Source organism: Magallana gigas, chromosome 1 (assembly GCF_963853765.1).
Source record: "Magallana gigas chromosome 1, xbMagGiga1.1, whole genome shotgun sequence".
Taxonomy (NCBI): Eukaryota; Metazoa; Mollusca; class Bivalvia; order Ostreida; family Ostreidae; genus Magallana; species Magallana gigas.
This window is the reverse complement of record NC_088853.1, coordinates 13,845,879-13,868,703: the sequence shown is the minus strand read 5'-3', so window position 1 is coordinate 13,868,703 and position 22,825 is coordinate 13,845,879. Positions and strand designations below refer to the sequence as shown.

The following is a 22,825-nucleotide window of genomic DNA, read 5'->3' as shown; positions in this document are numbered from 1 at the left end:
TAGATAAGGATTATACACTCCATCAACAGAATTCGGTCATGAGAAAACCTGGATGTGCATTTTTACGTTTGGATTTTGTCAGCAAAACTTTATATCGTAAAATTTTGAAGTAAAACAAACTCAAATTGCTATATACCTATATAGTTGATGTTTCTTTTGATTCACATTATTTCTTTCAAAAAAAAAAAATAATTTTATATTTTTCGAGAGTGGCCGTTTCTAAATATAATTTATAAAATCAATATTTGTTTGTCAAAAGATCGTCAAATCAATGTACGCACATTTTATGTAAATATTTATTATGCATATCTTAAGCGGGAACATTGTTCATGCACATTCTATAATCAAGGTAATTTGTTACCTGTTGATCTTTTAATTTTCATTGACATGACGACATTCGACATTTTGTAATTTATTGAGATGTCACCATCTTTGAAACCATAAATTTGTATACAAAACCAACGAAAAAACCATTTAAGATAAATTGATGAGAGTAAAAAAAAGTCGCACAGACGTGATGAATAGCGTATTTGTAAATTCATTCGGGCCGTATATAAAAATCAGTTGTCGGTGTTATGTGACCTTATTCCCTTTGACGTGACTTTGAAGGGATCAAAAAGGTAAGACAAGTTTTAATATAATCCAACTGAAAACTCCTTTTATTCAAAAAGTATCTTGCCTTATATTAAATTTGCAATTGAAAAACTGCAAGAAAAAAACCACATACTTATGTATTGGAAAACTAAAAATAAACAACTCTTATTTTGTTTTTGCTTTTAACATAGAAAAATGTTTAATTAGTTTTTTAATGAATTCCCAATTGCATTTATGTTATTAAATCTTCTTTAAGGATAAAGCAAAGATAAAAAAAATAGTTTGCTTCATGCCGCTATATTAGAATATATTTAAGGATGTCAGGCAATTATAATTCTTTGAATGGACTTCTTAAAAAATGTAGTTTTAAAATCACCGAGAAGGCTACTAACATTTTTGACGAATTAAAACCTTGATTTTAAAGCCAAACCCTAATCTCTTCAGCCTGTTATTTCAGCTTTTGTCAGAATAATCAAATATTTGTAATGTGTATAAAATCGCCATTTTGATGAGTGCATGTACTCCTTCTGATAAGTTTGTGGCATTGACTTTTCGTTCCGTTTCACCACAAAAGACACTTATTTTCTTTCAAAAAGTTATTACCTACATATACATGTATGTTAGTTTAACAAGAACATTTAATGATTCTTAAAAATTAAAGTAAAAACCATTAAATGCAACATATTGATCAAATACGTTTACAATTCATATGCATGAATTTATTTTAGAAAATACAAAACATATACTTGAACAAAAAGGGCTATGTAAAAAGAAGCAATTTCAACACCCCCCCCCCCCCCCTTCCCAAGTAGAGAAGTAAAGTAACGAGAAAGCTTAAAAGAATAACAATATCTAATATACTTATTTTTTCTTTCTTTATAGGGAGTGAAGATGTCGGTTACACCATGGTATATTCTGTTTTCTATGTGTTTAGGCCCTGTCGTTTTCGGTCAAAACCTTTACAATGACTATTTCGGGCGGGGCAATAGAATAGGCAACACAGTCGATATAATTGGAAGTGGAAGAAGACTGATCACAGGTTACAATCCCTTCTCGACCGGTCGTTTAGGAAGTCTTGACGATTCTAGGGAAGTCCTAGGGTCGACCTTAAACCCAAGATCTTCTTTCCTTAGACGACCGGTTGTGACGTCGCCATATTCATTGAGCAGACTGGGTACTAGATCAAGAGTTTTGAATGATTCTGGAGAACGGGGCAGCAACTGGTCAAATATATTCAGTCGACTTAACAGGAGAAGGTACTTACGTAGAGGAGGGGATAGCTCTGAAGAAAAGATAGGAGGGCGATTCAACCGTTACAACAGGAGGCGAATGGGAGGAGATAGTTCAGAGGAAAGGGGGCGTGGTATTTTAAATAGATTCTATAGAAGACGACGGGGCGGAGATAGTTCTGAAGAAAGAGGACGAGGTCTCTTCAGTCGAATTTATAGAAGAGGACGATTTGGTGGAAACAGCTCAGAAGAGAGAGGACGCGGTCGTCTGTACAGCCGATTTAATAGGAGGAGATGGAATGACAGTTCAGAAGAACGGAGAGGTGGCTTCCGTGGTCTCTACAGCAGATACAACAGAAGGTGGGGTGATGATTCAGGGGAGCGTCGAGGGCGATGGGGCAGGTTTTGGAGAAGAGGGTCTGACGAAAACTCCGGAGAGCGGTTTTTCAGGAGAGGAAGGCGATTTAGCACACGCAGCCCCTACAGGGATCTTAACGACTCTGATGAACGGGGTCTGTTCAGCAGAGGAAGAAGGAATTACAGATCTGTCATTTCTCGATTAAGGTCTCCATATTCTTATTCCAGGAATAACTATAACTGGCGCAATAGGTTGTCTTTGTTCAACAATAACTGGAGGGGATAAACGTTTGTACTATTTCATTTCCGATTATATGTTACGCTGTTTATCAAAATATGTCATTGGCATTATAAATGTATTTAAACGCTATTGTATTAAAGCATTTGTAAATATCAGCTTATCTTTCTTTTTGAATCAAGTATTTTTTTTTAAGCTTAAATGTTGTTGAAGTTTGAAGGAAACAGATACGTTAACACAAAATAATATTTTCACCACCAACAAATCTTCTTTTGAAAATAATAATATAAATTTAAAAAAAAACTATCGATGATAGTAAATCCTTAACGGTTTTGGTAGCACAAGTTTATTTAACACGAGTAACTATTTGACGCTGACTTCTAAGTAAAATAGACAACAGGTGTCAATTAATTTCAAAGCATTGACATTTTTAAAAATTGTAGAAATTTGTATTGGTAATATCGGGTTTACAAAGGATATATTTGTATTGATGAAATCGACACCTTTTTATTGTCTTTTAATGTTTCATAAATTAAAAACAAATTAAGTAAAAATTGGCTTACGTATAAAAAATCGCATTTTTTAATATGTGTACATGTGTATTCAACATTGCATTTTACTTTTTTTTGAAAGACGCTTGAGCTTAATCGTCAATAATTGAAATTTCACATGATAAAAAGAAATAAAAGTCTAAATGAAAATAAATAAATAGATAAATAAATAAATAAATAAATAATTTATTCGAATATATTGGTTTTCACCAAAAATCATAAACACAGGATAACTTGCATTTAGAGATATCGTTTCACAAACGTTTGACATATCTCCTTTTAAAATGTGCCGAAAAGGGAAAAAAGTTACTTATAAGGCCGGACTTATTGACTAAATCATGAAGGTTTGATAAGCATTTAACTTTATCGTTAATCAAAAAAGTTCCTGCTCTAAATTACTTTTTAACCAAAGTTTCACTGATTTGTCATTTATCACTTATTGTACAATCTAAATAGGTCATGCCGTATATTATCAGGTATTAAATTGTAATGTTGCAATTAAAAAATAATGCTGCGGGTTTCTTTTCTTTCTTTTTAGTTTAAAGTAACACCTCTTACATTCAAAAATGAATATTTACATTCTACTGTTTTTCCATTAAATTCTGTGATCTTCAAATACCTCTAAATGCAACAAGTAGTCAAAGGTCAAATTGATGAGTTTTCTTATGACGTCACAAACGTTGAACGCTGTAAACTGCAACGTCACAAGCGAAAATCAAAGTTCACGCTTGTGGCTGTTACTGTGGCTTTTCCATTAATATTAACTTACCCTTAGGAAATTTTAAGGTATTTGCAGACAAGGCAAGAAGTTAAAAAATGTAAATATAAGCATTAAATCATGATTTTTTGACGTATACACTCTCTAACGCGCGTTACTCAATTTGTATGCACACACCGCTGCAGGTATGAGAGTGTATACTTCAAAAAATCATGACTCAGTGCTATATTGTAACTGTATTTAAAATACTAAGCTAGTTAAGGTAGCTTTTCATTGCTATTTATTCTTAGGGTTTTTTACCTCTCTTTTTTTGTACAAAAGTGCAATGAGTTTCTAACAAACAGTAGGATAGATTTTTTTCATATAAAACGCATATGTATTATATTTTGGACGTTTCTCAGATGTAAGAAGATATTTATGTGTAATATGTGTTATATTTAAGTGTCAGGGTATACCTCCTGATAGATGCATTTTAGAGTCTCTTTTAAATGCAGTATTTGTTTGAAAAAAATTAAAAATATAAATGAAAATCCACCATAAATAAGTAAATAAAGATTGTTTGCATAAATTGTAACAGCATCTAATGTTCCGCAGGACGGTTAAATTAACTAAGTACAGTGCAAAAAGACAATTAATTGTAAGAACAATGAATATCCAAAATAATACTAGGTGCTTTCCATTCCTTGATTTTACAGATGAGTTGTATATTTGATGTTGGAATGCAGCTATACATTGTAGCTATCTTTGCCAAGATATCGCAAACATATATAAAAATATTTCTTATTAGCCTTAACAAAAACTTTTTTTTTAAAATTTAACACTAACCCATGCATAGCATGTCTAAGCTGAAATGGTGTATATGCAGTGATAACAGATGCAAAACTATACCTAATGAACTTTATGAAAATCGTGGTTCAAGATGCAAATGGCAGTGTACACTTTTAACCATTTTCAATATCGTGCCATCATTTTATCGAACAAAAAAAAAATCTTACGTGATTTTAAAATCCAAAGCATTTCAATTTTAGGGGCTTTATAAAAATCATGTTAAAAGAAAAAAATAAAGTGTATTCTTCTAGAATTCGAACTGGTCGTTCTTTTCTTCTTTCGTTCCTGTTATTGTTCGTAGCTATGCCACATAATGATATTTATTTACTAATATGGAGTCATAATGGAAAATGGGTGTTAAATTTTTAGCGTAATAAATAAAAAAAGATAGGCCAATCTTATTGTGCACGTTTCCGATTAATCTATTGGCGCAAATTAGCAGAGAAATTGTGAGTGTGGTTAGCCTTTTGCCTTTGTGTACACATCTTTGTGTACACATTAAAAATAGGAAAGGCCGGTTGTTACATAAAGATATTTGCACACTGTATAACACATACGGGTGAAGTAAACTATCCGTCCGCGGCTTTTCATTTTGATTATTTTTAACTTATAATTAGCTGACTTATTTTATAGGCATAAAATTATTTGAAATACTTGTCATTTCGATATTATTGCACTGCATTTTTATTTTATTTTGAACTTGCCTATTACGTCATTAATAAAAATGATATGAAAGCCGATAAAATAAAATTTTTATTCATTTTGTTCAGTTGAGTTTCAATTACATATTACATCTTAAGATTATAAAACTTTGTAAAAAAAGATTGGTTAGAAAGTAAGAAATTTTGCAGTTAGTAAGATATTACATTATCATTAATTCTATGACAGTATACGGATCAGAGACATTGTAAGTAAATCGATTGCTGTTGGTTGCTCTCCTATAACTACATGAATTAATTGTCGCTTTTTCAGAAGACAAATATCTTAGCGAATCGTAATAAACTATTTTTTTCTTTATTCATAGCGTTGAAGTTGCAGAACATTTGATTAGAAAGACACTCTTCTTCTCTCCGCCCCTTGGTTTCTGCTACTCGTCTGTGAATCGGATTGCAATGAATATGTTGTCATTTTTCGTGAACGAACGTTGCTTGATGTAGTTCTATCTGGAGTTGATCTAACTGGTGTTCTGTCTATATCTGACGAAAGTTGTGACCTTGGTCTTAGGCTTGAAATTCTATTTAAGTCTGATCTACGTCCACGCCCTGAAGACACAGATGACTGTTGATTGGACGATGGGAGCGGTTCAAATCTTTGAATGCTTATTCGAGGTACTAGTTTCAGTAAAGCGCGGGGTCTAAACGAATTGTGTCTGCTTCCAGACATCAACGTATCTCTTATGCCATTATTAAGATCCACATTTCCAATATCATCTGATTGCCATTTGGACATATCAGGCTGTGTATTCAGTCTGTTTCTTGTTCTTGTGTCTCTCCCCCGAGAACGTCCTGCCATTCCGCGAGTCAATGCAAACTGACCTAATCTTCTCTGGAAATCACGAGTGGTTCTCCATGGCAATCCTCGTCTTTGAAGCATCGACATAGAATAAGAAGCCATGTTACCTCTGTCAGGCATGGATTGCTGATCAGTTGATTGAAGAGGGTAACTATTCATATCCCTTTCTCTATAGGATGCATCCCATTGGTTACTTCCAGGAAAACCAGACAATTCCTGACCAATGAATCTACCGTCAAGGACAGAAGAAGATCTACCTGTTGATATACCTGATAAATCTGCTTTCCGTTCCAATACACTTTCACTGTTAGGAAGGGTTAATCCTCTCATTGACAACATGTCCATGAGTTGCCATTCAGTGTGTCTTGACCACTCAGTGAGGAGTCTAATAATCTAGATACATCAGATACAGATGATCCAAGATCAAAAGAGTCAAACGCATTCATGCTATCAGATACACTATTTGGCGACTGTGCTATTGAATTAAGGTCTCTTGAATAAGAATTACCTCCTGATGTCAATATGCCGTTGCTATTCGTTATTGGGTTTCCAGTAGCATTATTTTGATTGGTACGAGAAGTTTCTATAAAACTGGATTGATCGGATGGAGATGAGCCAAAATTATAAGTTTCAGCAGTGTATGGTCTGAAAGAGAAACTGTCTGAACGTCCGACAGATTCTGGGTTATTTGATCTGGAGGCCCTGTCTAATTTCCGTCTTGATGATGGTAAAGCAATGCGATCCGTCCATGAGTTTCCTGTCATCAAGTTTGGTTCGCTAAAACGTGATCTGTCAGGTGACGACGATTCAAATTTATGAAGATCAGCAGTATTTGACCTTTCAAATGGTCCACTGGGTTGTAGCGTCAAATCGTGATCTCTTCGAATGGAATTGCTGTCTAAGTTACGCAGACTGTATGATCCCCAGTTACCATCATTACTGAAAGAATCAGTCACTGAGGTCCAGGAAGACTGACCTCCATCTTGAAGGTAGTGTGGCTGGGACATCTGATCGTTGATATTTTCACTAAATAAACCTGTCATTGAGGACCATGATGATCGGTCCGGTAAATAGGGAGACTGAGACGCCTGGCTAGTCAATGGGCCCTGTGCGGAGGCATACGTTACCAGAATAGCCAGAAGTATAATATGTCCCAACATTATCTCTGAAATCATCAAACATTATTATTTTTTCAATAAAAGAAAAAGAAAGAAAAAAAACTAAAGTATACATTGTAGGGCATTTTTAAAAAAAATACAAATCAGTTGTTTCCTTTCTAAAAATAGTAATCTATTTTTTGCATTATATCTATAATTTATATACTATTTCGAGATCTTAAATCCTATAAAAATATGTTACTATTTATCATAAAAGCTATTAAACTAACTTTTTTTTAGACAATTCAAAATGTGATGCTTTGATTTTTTGTTTAAATATCTTTACCATGTTAATCAACAATTATTTTTCAGATCGAAGTAAGAATGACATAGAAAAATGTCGACACCATATAAGTATTAAAGAATTAAATCAATGCTGCCATTTAGACATTTCTTACCTGTTGTTTGGTAAATACTGACCCTTAATGTTAGTAGCTACTTATACTAAGTAAAGTCTTGCAACTAATTAATTATCGCATCACAACTCATGAGGGTAATTACTTTATACTGTTTGAAGCGAGATTGATCTCTTTCTTAAAGATGAGTCTTACCAAAATTACTGACTATTTTACCTCTTCAGTAATTAGAACGCAGTAGCATATATTAGAATTAGTTAACAGATCATGTAGTTGTATATGCAAAATATTTTATTCCATTTGCATATTAATGGTATATCTTTCATTGAAAGAAATGTCTTTAAAAACTTACATTCAAACTATTCTAGTAAAATACATCATCTAACACAATTCATTTTTGTCGATAGAAAATTATCATATTAGATTAGATCTTTGACTCACGTATGCTACTTTTAAGATATTGTATATGTATGAAAAGTATAGAATTGACTTTTTCTATTTCTTTCACTCAATATGGAATTTTAGTTTAATTCAGGTTCATCTTTATAATGTCGTCTTTAAAGTTATGAAAGTGAAATACTGGTTTTTAATTTCGTAAAATGTTTATCTTCAAAAAGAAGCAAATTCCATAATTCGGTCTAGTTATCAATATTTGAATACTTTGTTCTGTTGTTAAATTTAAATTCGATTCCCTTTCATATCTGTATAACCACCTACTATTGAATCTGATTCTTCCGCATTCCTGGATACCAATTTCAATTAAATTGACGGAAAAAGAAGGAAATATATCTTTTATCCACTAATTATTCTTCAGGGTTTTTTATCTATAAGAGTAAACACATCATCCTTTTTTCAAAATTGATTTTGAGAGTCCATTAATATTTTTAAAATGAGTTTTTACTCTCCTTCAAAACTAGAAGTTTTCCTGATTATAACAAGCTTTCATTGAAAAAAAAATTCGGACAAGGGATTTCAAGCTTTCAACGTGCGTCATAAGATAAGATAATAGCGAGCTCCATTAACAACGTGTACGAGCGGAGAAAATTCGAGTTAAAATCTGCACATTGTTGAAAGAAATATTTATGAGGCCACGTGAAAAAGTTCTACATATCCCAATAATCCTTTGCGGTGCATACAAACATAGTGGAACAGGAAGCGTTTCTAAGGAAAATTCTTACCTCTTAATCGTTTCATTTATAACAAAAAAAATCCTTAAATACACTAAAGTAAACAACACATATGCTTACGTTCAAAAACATGTACCTATCTGAACTTTTGTTGACATTGACGTCATTTCCTTTCCCGAATTTTTCCGACAATTTACGAGAACTGTGGAGCACAAAAGAAAGTTAAGTATGACGTCACTCAGATTTCGCGCAATAAATTAAGAGGTGGATCAGGCACATGTACAGGCATGTACTGGGTGTAACGTGTACTGTAGTTAGTGCTCAGTATCAGTATTAATTGTAGTAAGTGCTCAGTATCAGTATTAATGGTAACTCTTCGGCTGATTAGTTTTGTTTTGATCATACTTTGTTGCTAAGTAAATACACATGCAAGTTCCATACTTTAATTTACTGTCATATTGATCCGATTGTAATATGCATGCGTGAGGTAGGTGACAAAAAATTATTTAAAAAATGACTACAACGCATATATAGCATACAAAAATTAACAAAATTATAAACTTATTGATGATACAGAGGAAAATAACAAGAAACAAAATGGGAAATAACACACTAAGACAAGCAGTTTATTGTTTACTGGTTTTAATGATCATTATTAAAAAGTATAGGAATGATAAAATATGATTGTCTTTTTATAAAAAAGAAATGAAACGGCTTTGATTCAACATATTTTAATAAGTCTGTTTTACATTAAATTTATGCTCAGTGGTTGTTTGTTTAAGTGTATTAGCCTAAAAGGGACAATTGGAATAAGGGTTTGATAACTTCGGGTTCCTTGCGGTGATAAAAGTTTTCGAGACAAAACCAAAGTTTTTAGGTTGGGGCAAGTCTACGGGTTAACGTTGCATTTAACAATGATGAGAGGTGTTTGGTTCTGCGTTCGCCCCAACGGTCACACCGTAAAACATATTAAGATAAGATAATATGCTGATGATTATCCTTTTACTGAAATGTTATTGTGGTTAAGTTGTATAACGAATGACATAGTTACATTTTAAACTTTCAATTGTTCCATTGGAAGTGACTATTTTTCGTTTATGACTGGTGAACGATAATATGGACTGGCGTCAAAATCACCACAGCTATCAAGCTGATGACTTTACAACAAAAACTGCGAAAAAACACAAAAATGTACATCAATTGATAATACACAATGATTTAGTTTCCGTGATGTACAGGTTATAGATTTTATGTATTTCGTCTCTGAACTCACTACATTCTTAGAACACAATCAATTATTAGTTCCTGAAAAATTATTTCTTTTCCATAAAAAACTTTTCTGTTATATTACCTCCTATTGAACTGAACTTAATTTATTTACAGCGATTGATAAACAAGTCCTACAACTTATAATAATATCTCACTTGTAAACGTATGTTAGCGAGAGGTACTCGTCAATGTGAGAGGAAGCCGAAATACCCGAAAAAAAAACCACGTATCGAAGATGGCGATCACGGGGATCGAACTCGGATTGAAGTGGTGAGATAATTCTTGTCTATATATATATATAACATATATTATATTTAATATAATAAGCTCAGTTAATGGCCAATATACACTTAAAATGTTAGACTGCTTGAACAAGGGAATGACATCACAGCAGTAATTTTAGGTTATTTTTTTCTATGCAAATGATAACAATATTGGGTCACTAAACAAAAATATCAAACTACAAAGAGCTCTTTTTGTATGATATTTGAATCAATTAAGGTGATTACCACTTATTCATATTCCACAGAGTTAACGTTTATAATATTATAGTTTATAATTCATGGCAACATTTTTGTCTGGCTACAAGCACCGCACTTTCAACAAGTATTGCACTGATAAATGGTATCATGGTGCGTTAAATTGAAACAAAATCAACGCTTCATGAGGAAATAATTACGTGCCTTTTTGTAACCATAATTTGTTTTCATAGGGTGCTTGGAGTGTACATCAACTAACATATTCTGTATTATTCAAATAACGCATATTTTGGTTTTGTTTGTCAGTGTCACAAATTTGTGACCTAGTTCTAAATTAGTAGACTATTTTTCTGAATAATTATTTGTAAACACTGGTAAAGCGACACTGAATGATTTGCCGTCATTATGAACTAGGACAGGGCAAAAAACAACAACAAACAAACAAACAAACAAACAAAAAAACCAAACCAAACCAAAAAACAGCCAAGTTATCCCTTGATATGTTGCCAAATCTCGAGCTTTCAAAAAACTGCGATACCTTTTAAATTTAATTTAAGAAATTTACTTTAGTTATCCAATCCTAAGAGACTTTTACTTAATTGAACCAAAGTAAACTCACTCAAAGACACCCTCACGACCTGCAATTTTTAGCCGGGTTTATGCGTAAGCAAAGGCAAGACTATAGTTAAGGTGCACGACACAGGATATTGACTGAACAGCTTATGAAAACGTTCCTCGCACAAAGATATAGTTTCAAATTAAAGAAAACGTGAAATAAATAGCACGCCAGCTTGTCATTCTATATTTACAGCTGATATATTGTAACGTCACATGGTAGTTTTTTTTATTTATAATGATCTAAGTACTTCGAGTTTGCAAGGTAAAGTTGCAGAGTTAAGGATTAAATTGTTTACACTTGTAGCATAGACCATCCAGTTATCAAGCTTGATTAAAAGAACAATAGAAATTATTTTTAAAAAATTGTATTGATTTGTTTGATCTCTATGTGTCCTATCCTTTCTTTTCTTTTGTAAACCTGATAATGTTTTAGTTTTTTTTTTTTTTGGTATATTTCTTTTTTTTTTTGGCCACCCAGTAGATAATAGAGTGAAATTAAGAACATAAGTTGTTTTGCAAACATTTATTTTCTATTCAGATTTTTACAGTTAGACTGACATTCGCCTGCTCATTCCCATCTGTGAGCCAGATGATGTTGGGTACATCCTGTTGGATCGCCTACCAGAAGACATCATCCTACCAATGGATGGCGACAGACGAGATGAAAGGTCTGACATTCGTCCGAGATTTGCGGTCCTATCCAGAGCTCCCATTTGTCCTAAGCCTGATGATAACGACGATAGCCGAGAAGACAATGACAATGGAAGGCTTGATCGTCGTCCCATTGACATCATTCTACCTAAGCTACGTAAACCGCCTGATCTGCTTCCAGACATCAATGACTGATCCATGCTACCATCCCCTGTCAAATCTTCCATCAAATTCGTTTCACCCTGGGGCAGATTCCACCGATTCATTCCCATTCCCCCTCGTCCTTGTCTTGACATCGAAAATTGACTCATTCCTCTTGGTAATTCCCATGTGTTTGAGTTTCTCCAGGGCATTCCTCGCCTTCGACCCATTGACATGGTTGGAAGGTCAAGATCTCTTCTGTCTGTCATGGATTGGAGATCAGCGTTTTGAAAGGGGAATCTGTTCATATTTCTTGGTCCACGAGACATATCCCAGGGGCTCCTTCTGGAAAAACCAGATAGACTGTCGCTAAGTGACCTTCCATCAAGGACAGAGGAAGATGCATCAGATGAAGAACCGGTCAATCCTGTGCTATCTGACAATAAGCTGGAAAGAGAGTTAGACGAGTCTAGATTTCCTATTGACCACCTACTGTTGCGATTTCGCCATGAACCTGCATCCATCATGTTTGGATCTCTCATTGTGGAATCCATAAAACTTGATCCACCCATAATATCCTCCCCAGTGCCGAAAGGTTCAGAGGTATACGGACCCATAGATTGGTCATTATACCGTCCAAAATCTCCTGTAAGGGAACTACTATCTAAATTGCGTAAGGCTCGGGATCCTGAGTCGATATTGTCACCGAACGTACCAGACATCGAGGACCAAGACCTTGACCTCTGATTGGTAGACGGGTCTTGTGTTGACACGTATGTCATTAAAAAAGCAATTAAAGTCACCTGCTTCAACATCGTTTCTGAAAGAAACAATTGACAATATTGAATATTTTGAATAGTTGATACAAACGTATAGATTTATCTTTTCATTAATATTTTTCTTCAATTCATAGTTTTATTTATCTTTTATAATCTTTTTTTTTATATTAGCTTGTAAGATTATTATCAGTTGTTAATAAATGCTAGTTAACTAGGTTACACTTTATTACATACATCTTTACATCTTTTTAATTTCATTTCATTTATTATTATTATCGTTATTATTTTCATTTGAAATAAAACAAAACTGAGTAAAAAATGGATAGCAAATACTAATTATAAAATATTCCATATAAAAGAAAAAAACCTCAAATTCCTTTAACCTTTAGGTTTCTTTCATTAACTGGGCAATGACCTTAAACATCTTTAAAATGCTAAAAATATTTCAAGAATATGTCTGATCTTCGACGACATGTTCAAAAACACTTCTAAAGCTTGAAATCATAGAAAAATGAAATAAAATTATGTTCTTTTCTTTCACAAAAATTGTAAAGGTGGTGATCGATTGTATCTGTATATTTTATATCATCTTTTTTTATTTATCAATTATTGTTTTGATTATTATTATCAATTATTATTATTAGTTGCTTAAAATCAATAAAAAAAGGAAAATAACACGGATGTTTTATCCATCGTAAATAATTTAACGAATTGTAGAGTGTTGTCCGAACGAATCTTACCTGATTTAGTGAGGGGGACTCTGACTGTCTCTGGCACTGACTACCAACTACCAACCTTACTTATATTCCATATGTATTCACAGTTCAGAGAGCTCGCTTGCGCGTAATAGCTGCGTTAATCACCTATTTGACCAATTACCCTGCGTCCTTTGAAGAAAGATTGATCCCTATTTTGAAAAGAGTCTTGTTATGCGTGAGACATTTCTAACATCAAGGTGACAACCATGGTGACGGCTGCTGGTGATGATACTTTCATTGGTTGCGTTATTTTCACTTTGTGCACTACTTACCTTGAACATTACATATACCATTTTTCACACGATTCAGCACAACGCAATAAATTGTGAAAATGGTATAATTAAATCAAAGTGTGTGATTCATTATCGGTAACTGCGATGTTATGACCAAGATAATTATTTTAATGTTTGTTGTTTTTTTTTGTTACATGTATATAATACGTATACACATGATTTACCGCTTTCACAATCATCATCAATAAAATGGTGTGTTCCCGTTTTGGACACATTTGATAATTAGGTATAGAACAGTAGGTGTGATTTGTGTTGTAATAGCAATTATTGTCTGTTTTCGATCCTTGATTTACCTGGATTTTAACCCGTGTTTTATTAGCGCTTGAAACAGGAATAATATAAATATTTTGTTGTGTTTTAGGTCTAATAAATATTACCTTTTTTTATTTAATAAAATAAAGATTATGATATTTTCCGCTCACTGATAAGAAAAATAATTTATGATTTGATGATTTGACTTTTACATTTTTGTCCATTTACCATAAATATAAAACGAAATGGATTAAGGAAAAATTGCTGGTCCGAAGCCAATTGGACGTTGATTCAATGGATAATTATATGATGAAGGGGATAACTACATTGACAGTCATATGGGGTACTGCATTTCTCTTTTACAACTTACAATTAAGATGCAAAATATGTGAAATGCATGTTTATAATTGGTTGTTTGGTATTATCAGAGAGAATATTATGAAAGGAAACCGATTTTTATCACAAAATATTTCAATCTTTGAAGTAGCGACTTTGACAGTAGTTATTATGACATCACCGCTTTAGTAAAGGTCACTTTATGGATTTCTTTTCTAATTAGTAGCTAAATACATGAAAATAAACAATTCTGACAAAAATAATAATTTTAATGTTGATTCCATATACATCAAACAGAAAAAGGTTGAAAATGCATGAAATAGGTATACATTAGAAAGGTTAAGTGAAATTTTTTTTTACAGTTTTTTAAGCATACATTATAAAATTGCCAATTTATTATCATATCTTCATACAGTTTTTCTATTTTCTTTGATTATTCAACCCACAGCATAAATGAAAAAAAAAAGTTTCTTCAAACTTGTATTATGTACATGTACTTCATATAGTCAGTAAGTTTAACAAAAGCACTACATGTACAACATTTTTGCAATAATCTTTCTTGTTTAAAGAAATTAATGAAATTGTTCATGGTCATATTGATGTTTGAAATTTAATTCAAGAACTTGGATGTCAATGATTAAGTAAATGTGCTGTTATGCAAATTATATTATATATGAAATAAATGTACATAAAAATATCAATTGTGAGTATATTATGAAAACCCAAATATTATAAAATTCAACGAGCTCATGAATACTTTTAATGAAGAAAAACCAAAAAAAGTTGTCAAGATTTATCATGAAAATTTTCAAAGTCTGTTCTTCCAGAAACCAACTTAAACAACCTACTGTATTGTAAACTTAACCTTTTTTATCATTATTACTCCTACTGTACATGTCATCCTTTTCAGTTTTTGTATACACTGATTTTGAACCTCAAATACCAGTGAACTGGTCTTGCGTGAATAAAGAATTTAAAAAATTGAGTAGATATGCATGTTTTTTTATTTTATTGTCAACTGCCCTCACAGGAACTGTGACATAGACTTTAGCAATCAAGCAATTATTTCACCTGGTCAAATACCCGTTTCGCTTACATTTTTTCTATAGCTAATTTTCAAATGTGTGCAAACGGGAACAAAACGAACATAGTTTGAGCACAAAAGTATTTATGATTATCGAAATATCAATCAAAAAGTGGTGAAAGCAAAACCTCGGGACAGATTATTGCAAACCACTGAAAATATTACGATCTTACCTAGCTTAATTTAAATTTAAATTCAAACTATGTTCATCCACTTATATGATAACTGACCAGATTATCTATTTTGAAACACCCCCTCTACCGATTCAGGTTTCAATACACATCCAAGAACACAAAGTCTACGGGGATTTTGCATTGCATCAGCCATTAATAAGCTCGGATGATAACATTGAAAATTTGCGCGAGGTATCCCGAGTACTTCCGCATGGCGAATGATGAAAAGATGTAACTATTTCCCAATATAAATCTCCAAAAGAAATTTGTTTTCTGTGAACTTTTATGAGTGAAAAATGATAATTGTTCAATGTAGATATCGTGGATACATTCCCTTTTATTTATTTCAACTGTTTTTCTTTCACAGGTATGTGTATTTTTTATTAAAAATCATCAAATAGTGATGGAAGCAATAACTTGGGACAGGCTATAGTGTAAGGGATATATGGGCGACGCTGTTCAAAAAGAACAATTTTTTTTTCTATGCGATTTTGCCTTACGAAATTCAAAATTGTTATTTTAAGTATATTAAACAAATCCTAATCTGTTCATTATTGAAAGAAAATAGAAAAGAAAAGTTGCTTGATTACATTTAAATCAAGGTAAATACAGACAAAAATATCATGTCTAGGACGATGTCTAAACACGGTCTATTGACCTTGGCTGTCTTTGCACTAAATTTCGGTGTATTTTTGTTTCGTGCTGTGTATATACGTACGTTTAATGTCACTTACATTTTTTTTTATTTATTTGTAAGCATATTTCGTTGTATTTATTTGTTTCTTTTTAATTATAATTTACACGTATATTGCCTATAATTTCAGATAACTTAATATTTACCGCTCGTAATTTATCTACAGCATAACCCACTTTTCCATTTAATTAGCAATCCGTAAATATAATATATTAAGTGATCGTTAAGGATCAATGTAAGTTCACAACGTCGACACGTTTTCAATCAAGAGATTAGAGAGCTAACACCTAATTCATATGCAAAATGTAATATTATTCACGGCGATTGTAAAGTCTCCCAAACAAATGAGACCATCGTTGGGAATAGGGATGGTCAACATCGATCAAACTTTACGGACACAAATATTAAATACTTGATTATTTTTCGGAAATTTTATTGTTCTCCAAGTGCCATTCACTTTATATATTAAGGAACCAGATTATATATGATTTATGGATGGGGGTCCCAGCTGTTTTTAAGATATTTGGGTACTTACGGTCAAAGGGGGGCGGGGGGATTGACCCCCCCCCCCCCACTGCGCGCCCCCGGATTCTATTACCTATATGCCATTTGATGATTAAAAGGTTCTAGCAATGTTCTAGTGATGATCCGGCAAAAGTCACTAGTCTTCTGGTATTCAAAATCTTAACCCCCTATAACGTCCTTCGTGTATCTATTTACTATACTGGAAGCCGTCATTTTAGAACATGGTACAAAAAGAAGACATATCGGAGGAACGCTGGCGGGACGCTGCTGGCAAACAGACCACCGAAGGAAGCCATAGAATGAACTGATATAATAATGAGTGTCCATATTTGTATTATGAATATGTATATTTGTAAATTTATCGATTTTATATATAGATAAACATTGGAAATACTTACTGATGTTCCTCATATTGCTCGGCTTATTGTACACATGACGGCTGTCGTGACAAATACATGATGTATTATTTAGGGGGGGGGGGGCACATAGAGGGTATTGAACATTTTAAAGATGACTCTCTTTTCCACAAATAATGGTAAAGGATTAGACGAGCAGCTGTCAAAAGTGTCCTTACCATTTCTGAAACTGATCTCTAACATTGATCTTAAACATTGTTCAAATTAGCCTTAACCGATGAAGCAAAGAAAGTGTACGCTGCAATTAGTCACATGTTCAATGCATCTAGAACTTCGAGCAACCATCAACTCATATGGCCTCACATCCCATACCAACTGCTACAATTATTCCTTTTACTTAGCGATTCACACAGATAACCCCTTCCACAATCAAGTTATGCCTTGTAGGCATCTTTTTATTTATTTCACTATAACAAATGTCTTAAATACAACTCAATAATCCATAGTTAAAAAACACTGAATCCTGAACTTCATGATTTCAGTCTTCGCTTGTTTAGTGATGAGGTCCATTTAAATACCCTAAACAATGGCTTTTTCCTGCATATAATTCAGCAATCCTTGCATAAGAGAAACAACTTGATTTGCAATTGCAACTTCTTGGATAGTTTTTGAATTACTACCTAAGCTACTTCACTGTTTATCAGCTCTTAGCAACGTTTCTCTCATTGATGCAGTTGATGATGTGATCCAATATTTATGCCCCCTTCGCAGAAGGGAGGGCATATTGCTTTGCTGCTATCTGTCTGTCTGTCGGTTGTCGGTATGTCGGTCGGTCGGTCCACCAACAGTTTCCATTCCGTTTTCTTCGCAGAGGATGAACATATTGAAATAAAATTGGTATACAGGTTAATCATAATATCTAGGTCATGTTTGATATTGGGTACGATCGAGCTATATTCCACAGAGTTATGGACCTTGGACGTAGAAAAATTCCAGTTATTTGCAGTTTCCGCTAATTTGCTATGCAGAGGATGCACTTATTTAAATATATTTTGTATACAGGTTTGTTTTGATAATATCTAGGTCAATTTCGATATTGGGTACGGTCGAGTAATTTTTGATAGAGTTATGCCCCTTAAACGTAGAAAAATTATATCCATTTGAAGTTTTCGTTCATTATCCTCGCAGAAGATGCACATTTTGTATTGAAATTTGTTATACAAATTCGTTATGAAAAATATCAAGGTCAAGTTCAGTTTTGGTTACGATTGTGCAATTTAAAATCGAAATCAATATTATTGAATAATCGGGCTATATAAGTTGCAATTTTTTGCCTTATATGAGGAAATGATCCAACGTTACCTTTTACAAAATATGTATAATCAATATTTTTGGAAATGTCTTGGAAAAATAATCCGGAAGAATGACAATATAACGAAATATGTTTCATTTAATAATAGTGCTAAGATGGATTGTCCTTTTGCTACATAAGTTGTGTATTTATCAGCAGAGGATTCTCACTCCTTCCAGGCACCTGATCCTGCCTCTGAGGTTTTCCACAGGTCCGTGATTGCTCTGCTTTGGAAAATTGATTGAATACCAAATTGTCCACGGATTTTTCTCCGTTTTTCTCGATCATGATATTTCACCCAAATTTCATTTTTCCCGAAAACGATATTTTTACCGATATGACATTGGGGGCACGGCAGGTGTAACTGGTCAGCAGAGGATGCTTACTACTCCTAGGCACCTGATCTCACCTCTATATTTTCGGTGGTCCGTGTTGCTATGCTTTGAGTTTGTATTTCGATCTATGGATTCTTGAGATGGTTGACTGTTTGTTATTGTCATTTTTTCATGCAAAATGTGTTACACATCTGACTTAATTCATGAAACTAACAATTTTCTGAATACAGCATTTTCGTTAAAAAAATACGGGTTTAAAATCAAGCAACAGTATATTTAGTCATCGAGTGTCGATAAGAACAAAAATAACAGAATAAAATGTTAAAATATCGATATCTATATGATATTCTTGTTTTTCATAGAGCGGTGTTGACCCTGTGACAGTCCATATTGCACCAAATCAGCTTGATTTAAAAATCGTTCAGGTGTGAAGAAGGGTTTTCCCCAAACATCTCGAAAACCACTTATGTGATCGTAGAAAAAATTTCAGGATGATGTTTCTTTACACATAGATCTCTATTATATACAAAAATTGACCGGCACAGTAGGTAACCTGAAGGCGTGTCCCTGCTTATAACTTCTTTTGTTAAAAATAGTTTCTTAGTATTATAATATTTACAATCTCTGTAGTTTTTTCAGTTGAAAAATTAATTGAAAAAATGATTCAAAATAATAAAAAAATATTTCATTTCTTTTTTAATTCTTGAGTCTTAAACTAGCCTGCGGACAGCGAGGGCGAAATGAACGAAAATAAAACAGAACCGAATACTTTCTTGTATAAGATGTATCTTTATGGATACTACTGTGTTGGAATTTTACATTATAGGATCCCATACATATTCCTCATCTACTTACTTTCAAACCATGACCATTAAGTAAACTATTATTACAATTTTATAAACATTTTTATCAATCATTTCATTTTACATATGTATATTTTTTAAGAATCATACATTTATTAATAAAATTATTATTTCTCTCAAACATCGTATTTTCAGAGAGAGTTTTCATTTTATTTGCCCTTGTTGAATAGTCATTGTTGTTGTACAAGGTCAGTATTTGATTTCAATTTATCTTAGTTTCAAAAATCTCCCGATATTATCCAAGTCGCGTTGTTAAATTCAAAGTCTGATAACTTCAACACTTTAGTGCAACAACAAACATTTCATTGCTTACAAGAATTACAGTTTTCTTCGGCATATAAATTATATTAAAAAAATGTTCAATTTCTATTTGGACAAAACATCCGCCTCCTGGAATAGTTTCTGTATCGGGGATAAAAGACTTGCTTTGTTTGCATAACCATATGCATTAAAACATACTTGAAAACCAGTATTACGAAACGGTAATACTGGTTTTCAAGTATGTTTTTCTTTCATTTTTCTTTCATTTTGAAGAATACAAGGTTCTAATGAGCAAACCTAAATACCCTGCACGTTTAAGCTAGTAATAATTATCAAGAACAATTTTTAATCCATGAGACCAGTTTATTTTGAACAACAATAAGTATGAATTATTTAGAAAGATGCTATTCTCCCTGCTCCCCGGCGCTGACCAACAATCTGTGAACCGGAAGTTGGCTGGTATACCGTCGTCCTACTAGTGCGAGGTCCCGAGGTGAGGTCTCTACTCAAAGAAGACGTAAGGCTTGAGGAGGTTCGACCGATGCTCGATGTTTGTGATGGTTGAGTTTGACGGTTTGATGTTAATGGTATTCCGGCTAAGTTGTTTTGGGGATTTTGTGGCGACAATATGTTATCCATATAGGGTTCGTTATTGCCCAACACTCCAGTAGGAAAGGATCCTCCTCTGTTTCTAAATATCCATATGTCATCCATGAGGCGGTCGTTACTCCCAGATCTGCTGTTCGATGCCATTATCCCATTCATTTGACGATTAAGATCCAAATTTCTAAAAACATTCCTTGGACCTGAGGACATATCGCCTTGCATATTCCATCTATTCAACCCCAGTCCGTTTCCCATTCGCCCTGCCAATCCACGATCTAGACCAAGCTGACCCGATCCTCTTTGGGAACTCTGAGTGCCTCTAAGAAGCCTCCAGGGCGCTCCTTGTCGCTGACTCAACGACATTGATGGACCGTTTAGGTTTCTTCTGTCAGGAAATCGAAATGAATTCATTGTTCTTGACCCACGAGACATTTCCCAAGGCATGCTTCTGGAAAAACCGGACACATCGTTCCCAAGTGACCTTCCATCAAGGACAGAGAGAGATCCATCTGATGAAAAACCAGATAATCCCAGGTTCCTGGGTAATAAGCTAGATTGGAGGTTCGGCAAGCTAAGACCCCTTGATAACATACCATTTCGATTCATCCGTGAGTTTCTATTGAGCATGCCTTGGCCCCTCATTGTTATATCCATAAACCTTGATCCGTCTGATGCAGATGATCCAAGGCTATACGGTTCATAGCTGTATGGACTGATAGGAATGCCACCTGGGTCTAATATGGAACCCTGATTTCTAAAAAGGGATCTACTGTCCAGATTACGTAGGTTACGAGATCCTAAGTCGGCCGGTTGCAACATGGAGCCTTGACTACTAAAAAGAGAGTTACTATCCCTATTAAACAGGTTCAGAGATCCTGATTCTGTAGAATCAGGTATATTGAACGGTTGTATTAGGGGACCCTGGTTTCGTAAAAGAGAGCCAGTCGCAATAGTTCGTTCATTATGGGTTCTAACATCGACATTGTTTGACCAGGACGATTGACCTCCATCTTGTAAAAAGGATGATCGAGACAACTGGCTGGATGGTCTCTCTTGTGCAGACACACAAATCGCCAGAAGCGACACCATTATAGATCGCCCCACCATTTTAATCTGAAAAAAGGATGAATACTGGTAATTTAAATGTTGCTGTAATATATAGTTTAAAGGTACTTACATATTAATTGACACTTTTTCCTTTTTTTTTTAAATTATTAATGTTATTTGGAAGTATATAATTTTATTTAACTTTTTGTTATTTAATTTGAAATAAAGAAAGCATGTGTGATTTAAACAAATAGTTCCTGATAAGATCATCGAACGAATTATTGAAATAAGAAAATAAATACTGGCTTATAAATAAACGGTGTTTTAACACTAGGTATCGGCAATTTAGCTACTGTTTTATATCCTTCTATTCGGCATTTGGTTATATTTAAGAAATAGCTTCATTCGGTATAGTAATGCTTAACACACAATAGTAACTATCTCTTGACCTTGAATTTGGTGGTTGCTTTACGCAGTAATTAAATTTTACAAAATCATTGTGAAATTGTGAACAAAAATTAAAAAAGCAAATGTAGAAAAAGAAATCCCTAAATTTAAACTCTACGTTTCAATAATTATAAGTTATAATATTGTAGAATGACCCCTATCTTAAAACAAAACTCTAAATCAAATTATCCTGATATTTTTATCAAGCATATGGAAACAAAAAGGATATCATAAAATGTAAAAAATGATAGCATTACAAGCTTAACATGTGTTAAATGCTAGACATAGTTAGGTCCATATTCAAATTAATTTTAGTTTGCAGTCTCATATAATATATGAACTATTATAAACTGAAGTTGAAACTTAAACATCTATCCTTTAAATTGTTGAAGGGGGCGAACTGTTTTCAAACAAATATAAAAATAACAGTGGAGTTTATCATCTTTATAATGTTACAAAATTAGAGTTTAAATAAGAACACATCTTACCTGAGGTTAAGTTTTCTACGGGACAAAGAAATGTTGGTGCTGGGGTTTTTTTTTAGTGAATCTACTTATACCCTGTAAATTGAAAAATGTGACGTCAACCACTTTGTTAGCAATCACCCCGCATCGTTTGAAAAAAGATTGATCCCTTCTTAAAGAGAAGAAAGTTTTGTGCGTGAAACCCTTTAACATTTGGGGTCATCACTTACATGTATCGGTGGCGGGTTAATGTAACTGAAACCTGAAATTCAAGAATCGCCGTTTTTTAGTGAATAATTACCCCAATATTTTTTTTAGGTTAATACAAAACTCTTTTTATAAAATCTATTTTCATTATATTCAATATTATTTTGAA

General features: G+C 33.3%; 2 protein-coding genes across 2 annotated transcripts; both read right to left on the bottom strand.

The window, feature by feature from the left end:
- Positions 1 to 11,581: 11,581 nt before the first annotated feature.
- Positions 11,582 to 13,376, bottom strand: LOC105323074 (serine-rich adhesin for platelets-like). Its single transcript, XM_011422030.4, has 2 exons — positions 13,345 to 13,376; positions 11,582 to 12,645 (listed from the first exon to the last, which is right to left on the bottom strand). The coding sequence occupies exon 2, from the start codon at positions 12,638 to 12,640 to the stop codon at positions 11,582 to 11,584; it is 1,059 nt and encodes a 352-aa protein (XP_011420332.3). The 5' UTR covers positions 12,641 to 12,645; positions 13,345 to 13,376.
- A 6,813-nt stretch (positions 13,377 to 20,189) lies between these two features.
- On the bottom strand, positions 20,190 to 22,505 carry LOC136269562 (uncharacterized). The gene is made up of 2 exons (XM_011422032.4): positions 22,474 to 22,505; positions 20,190 to 21,604 (listed from the first exon to the last, which is right to left on the bottom strand). The coding sequence occupies exon 2, from the start codon at positions 21,596 to 21,598 to the stop codon at positions 20,279 to 20,281; it is 1,320 nt and encodes a 439-aa protein (XP_011420334.3). The 5' UTR covers positions 21,599 to 21,604; positions 22,474 to 22,505; the 3' UTR covers positions 20,190 to 20,278.
- Between the last annotated feature and the right edge of the window lie 320 nt (positions 22,506 to 22,825).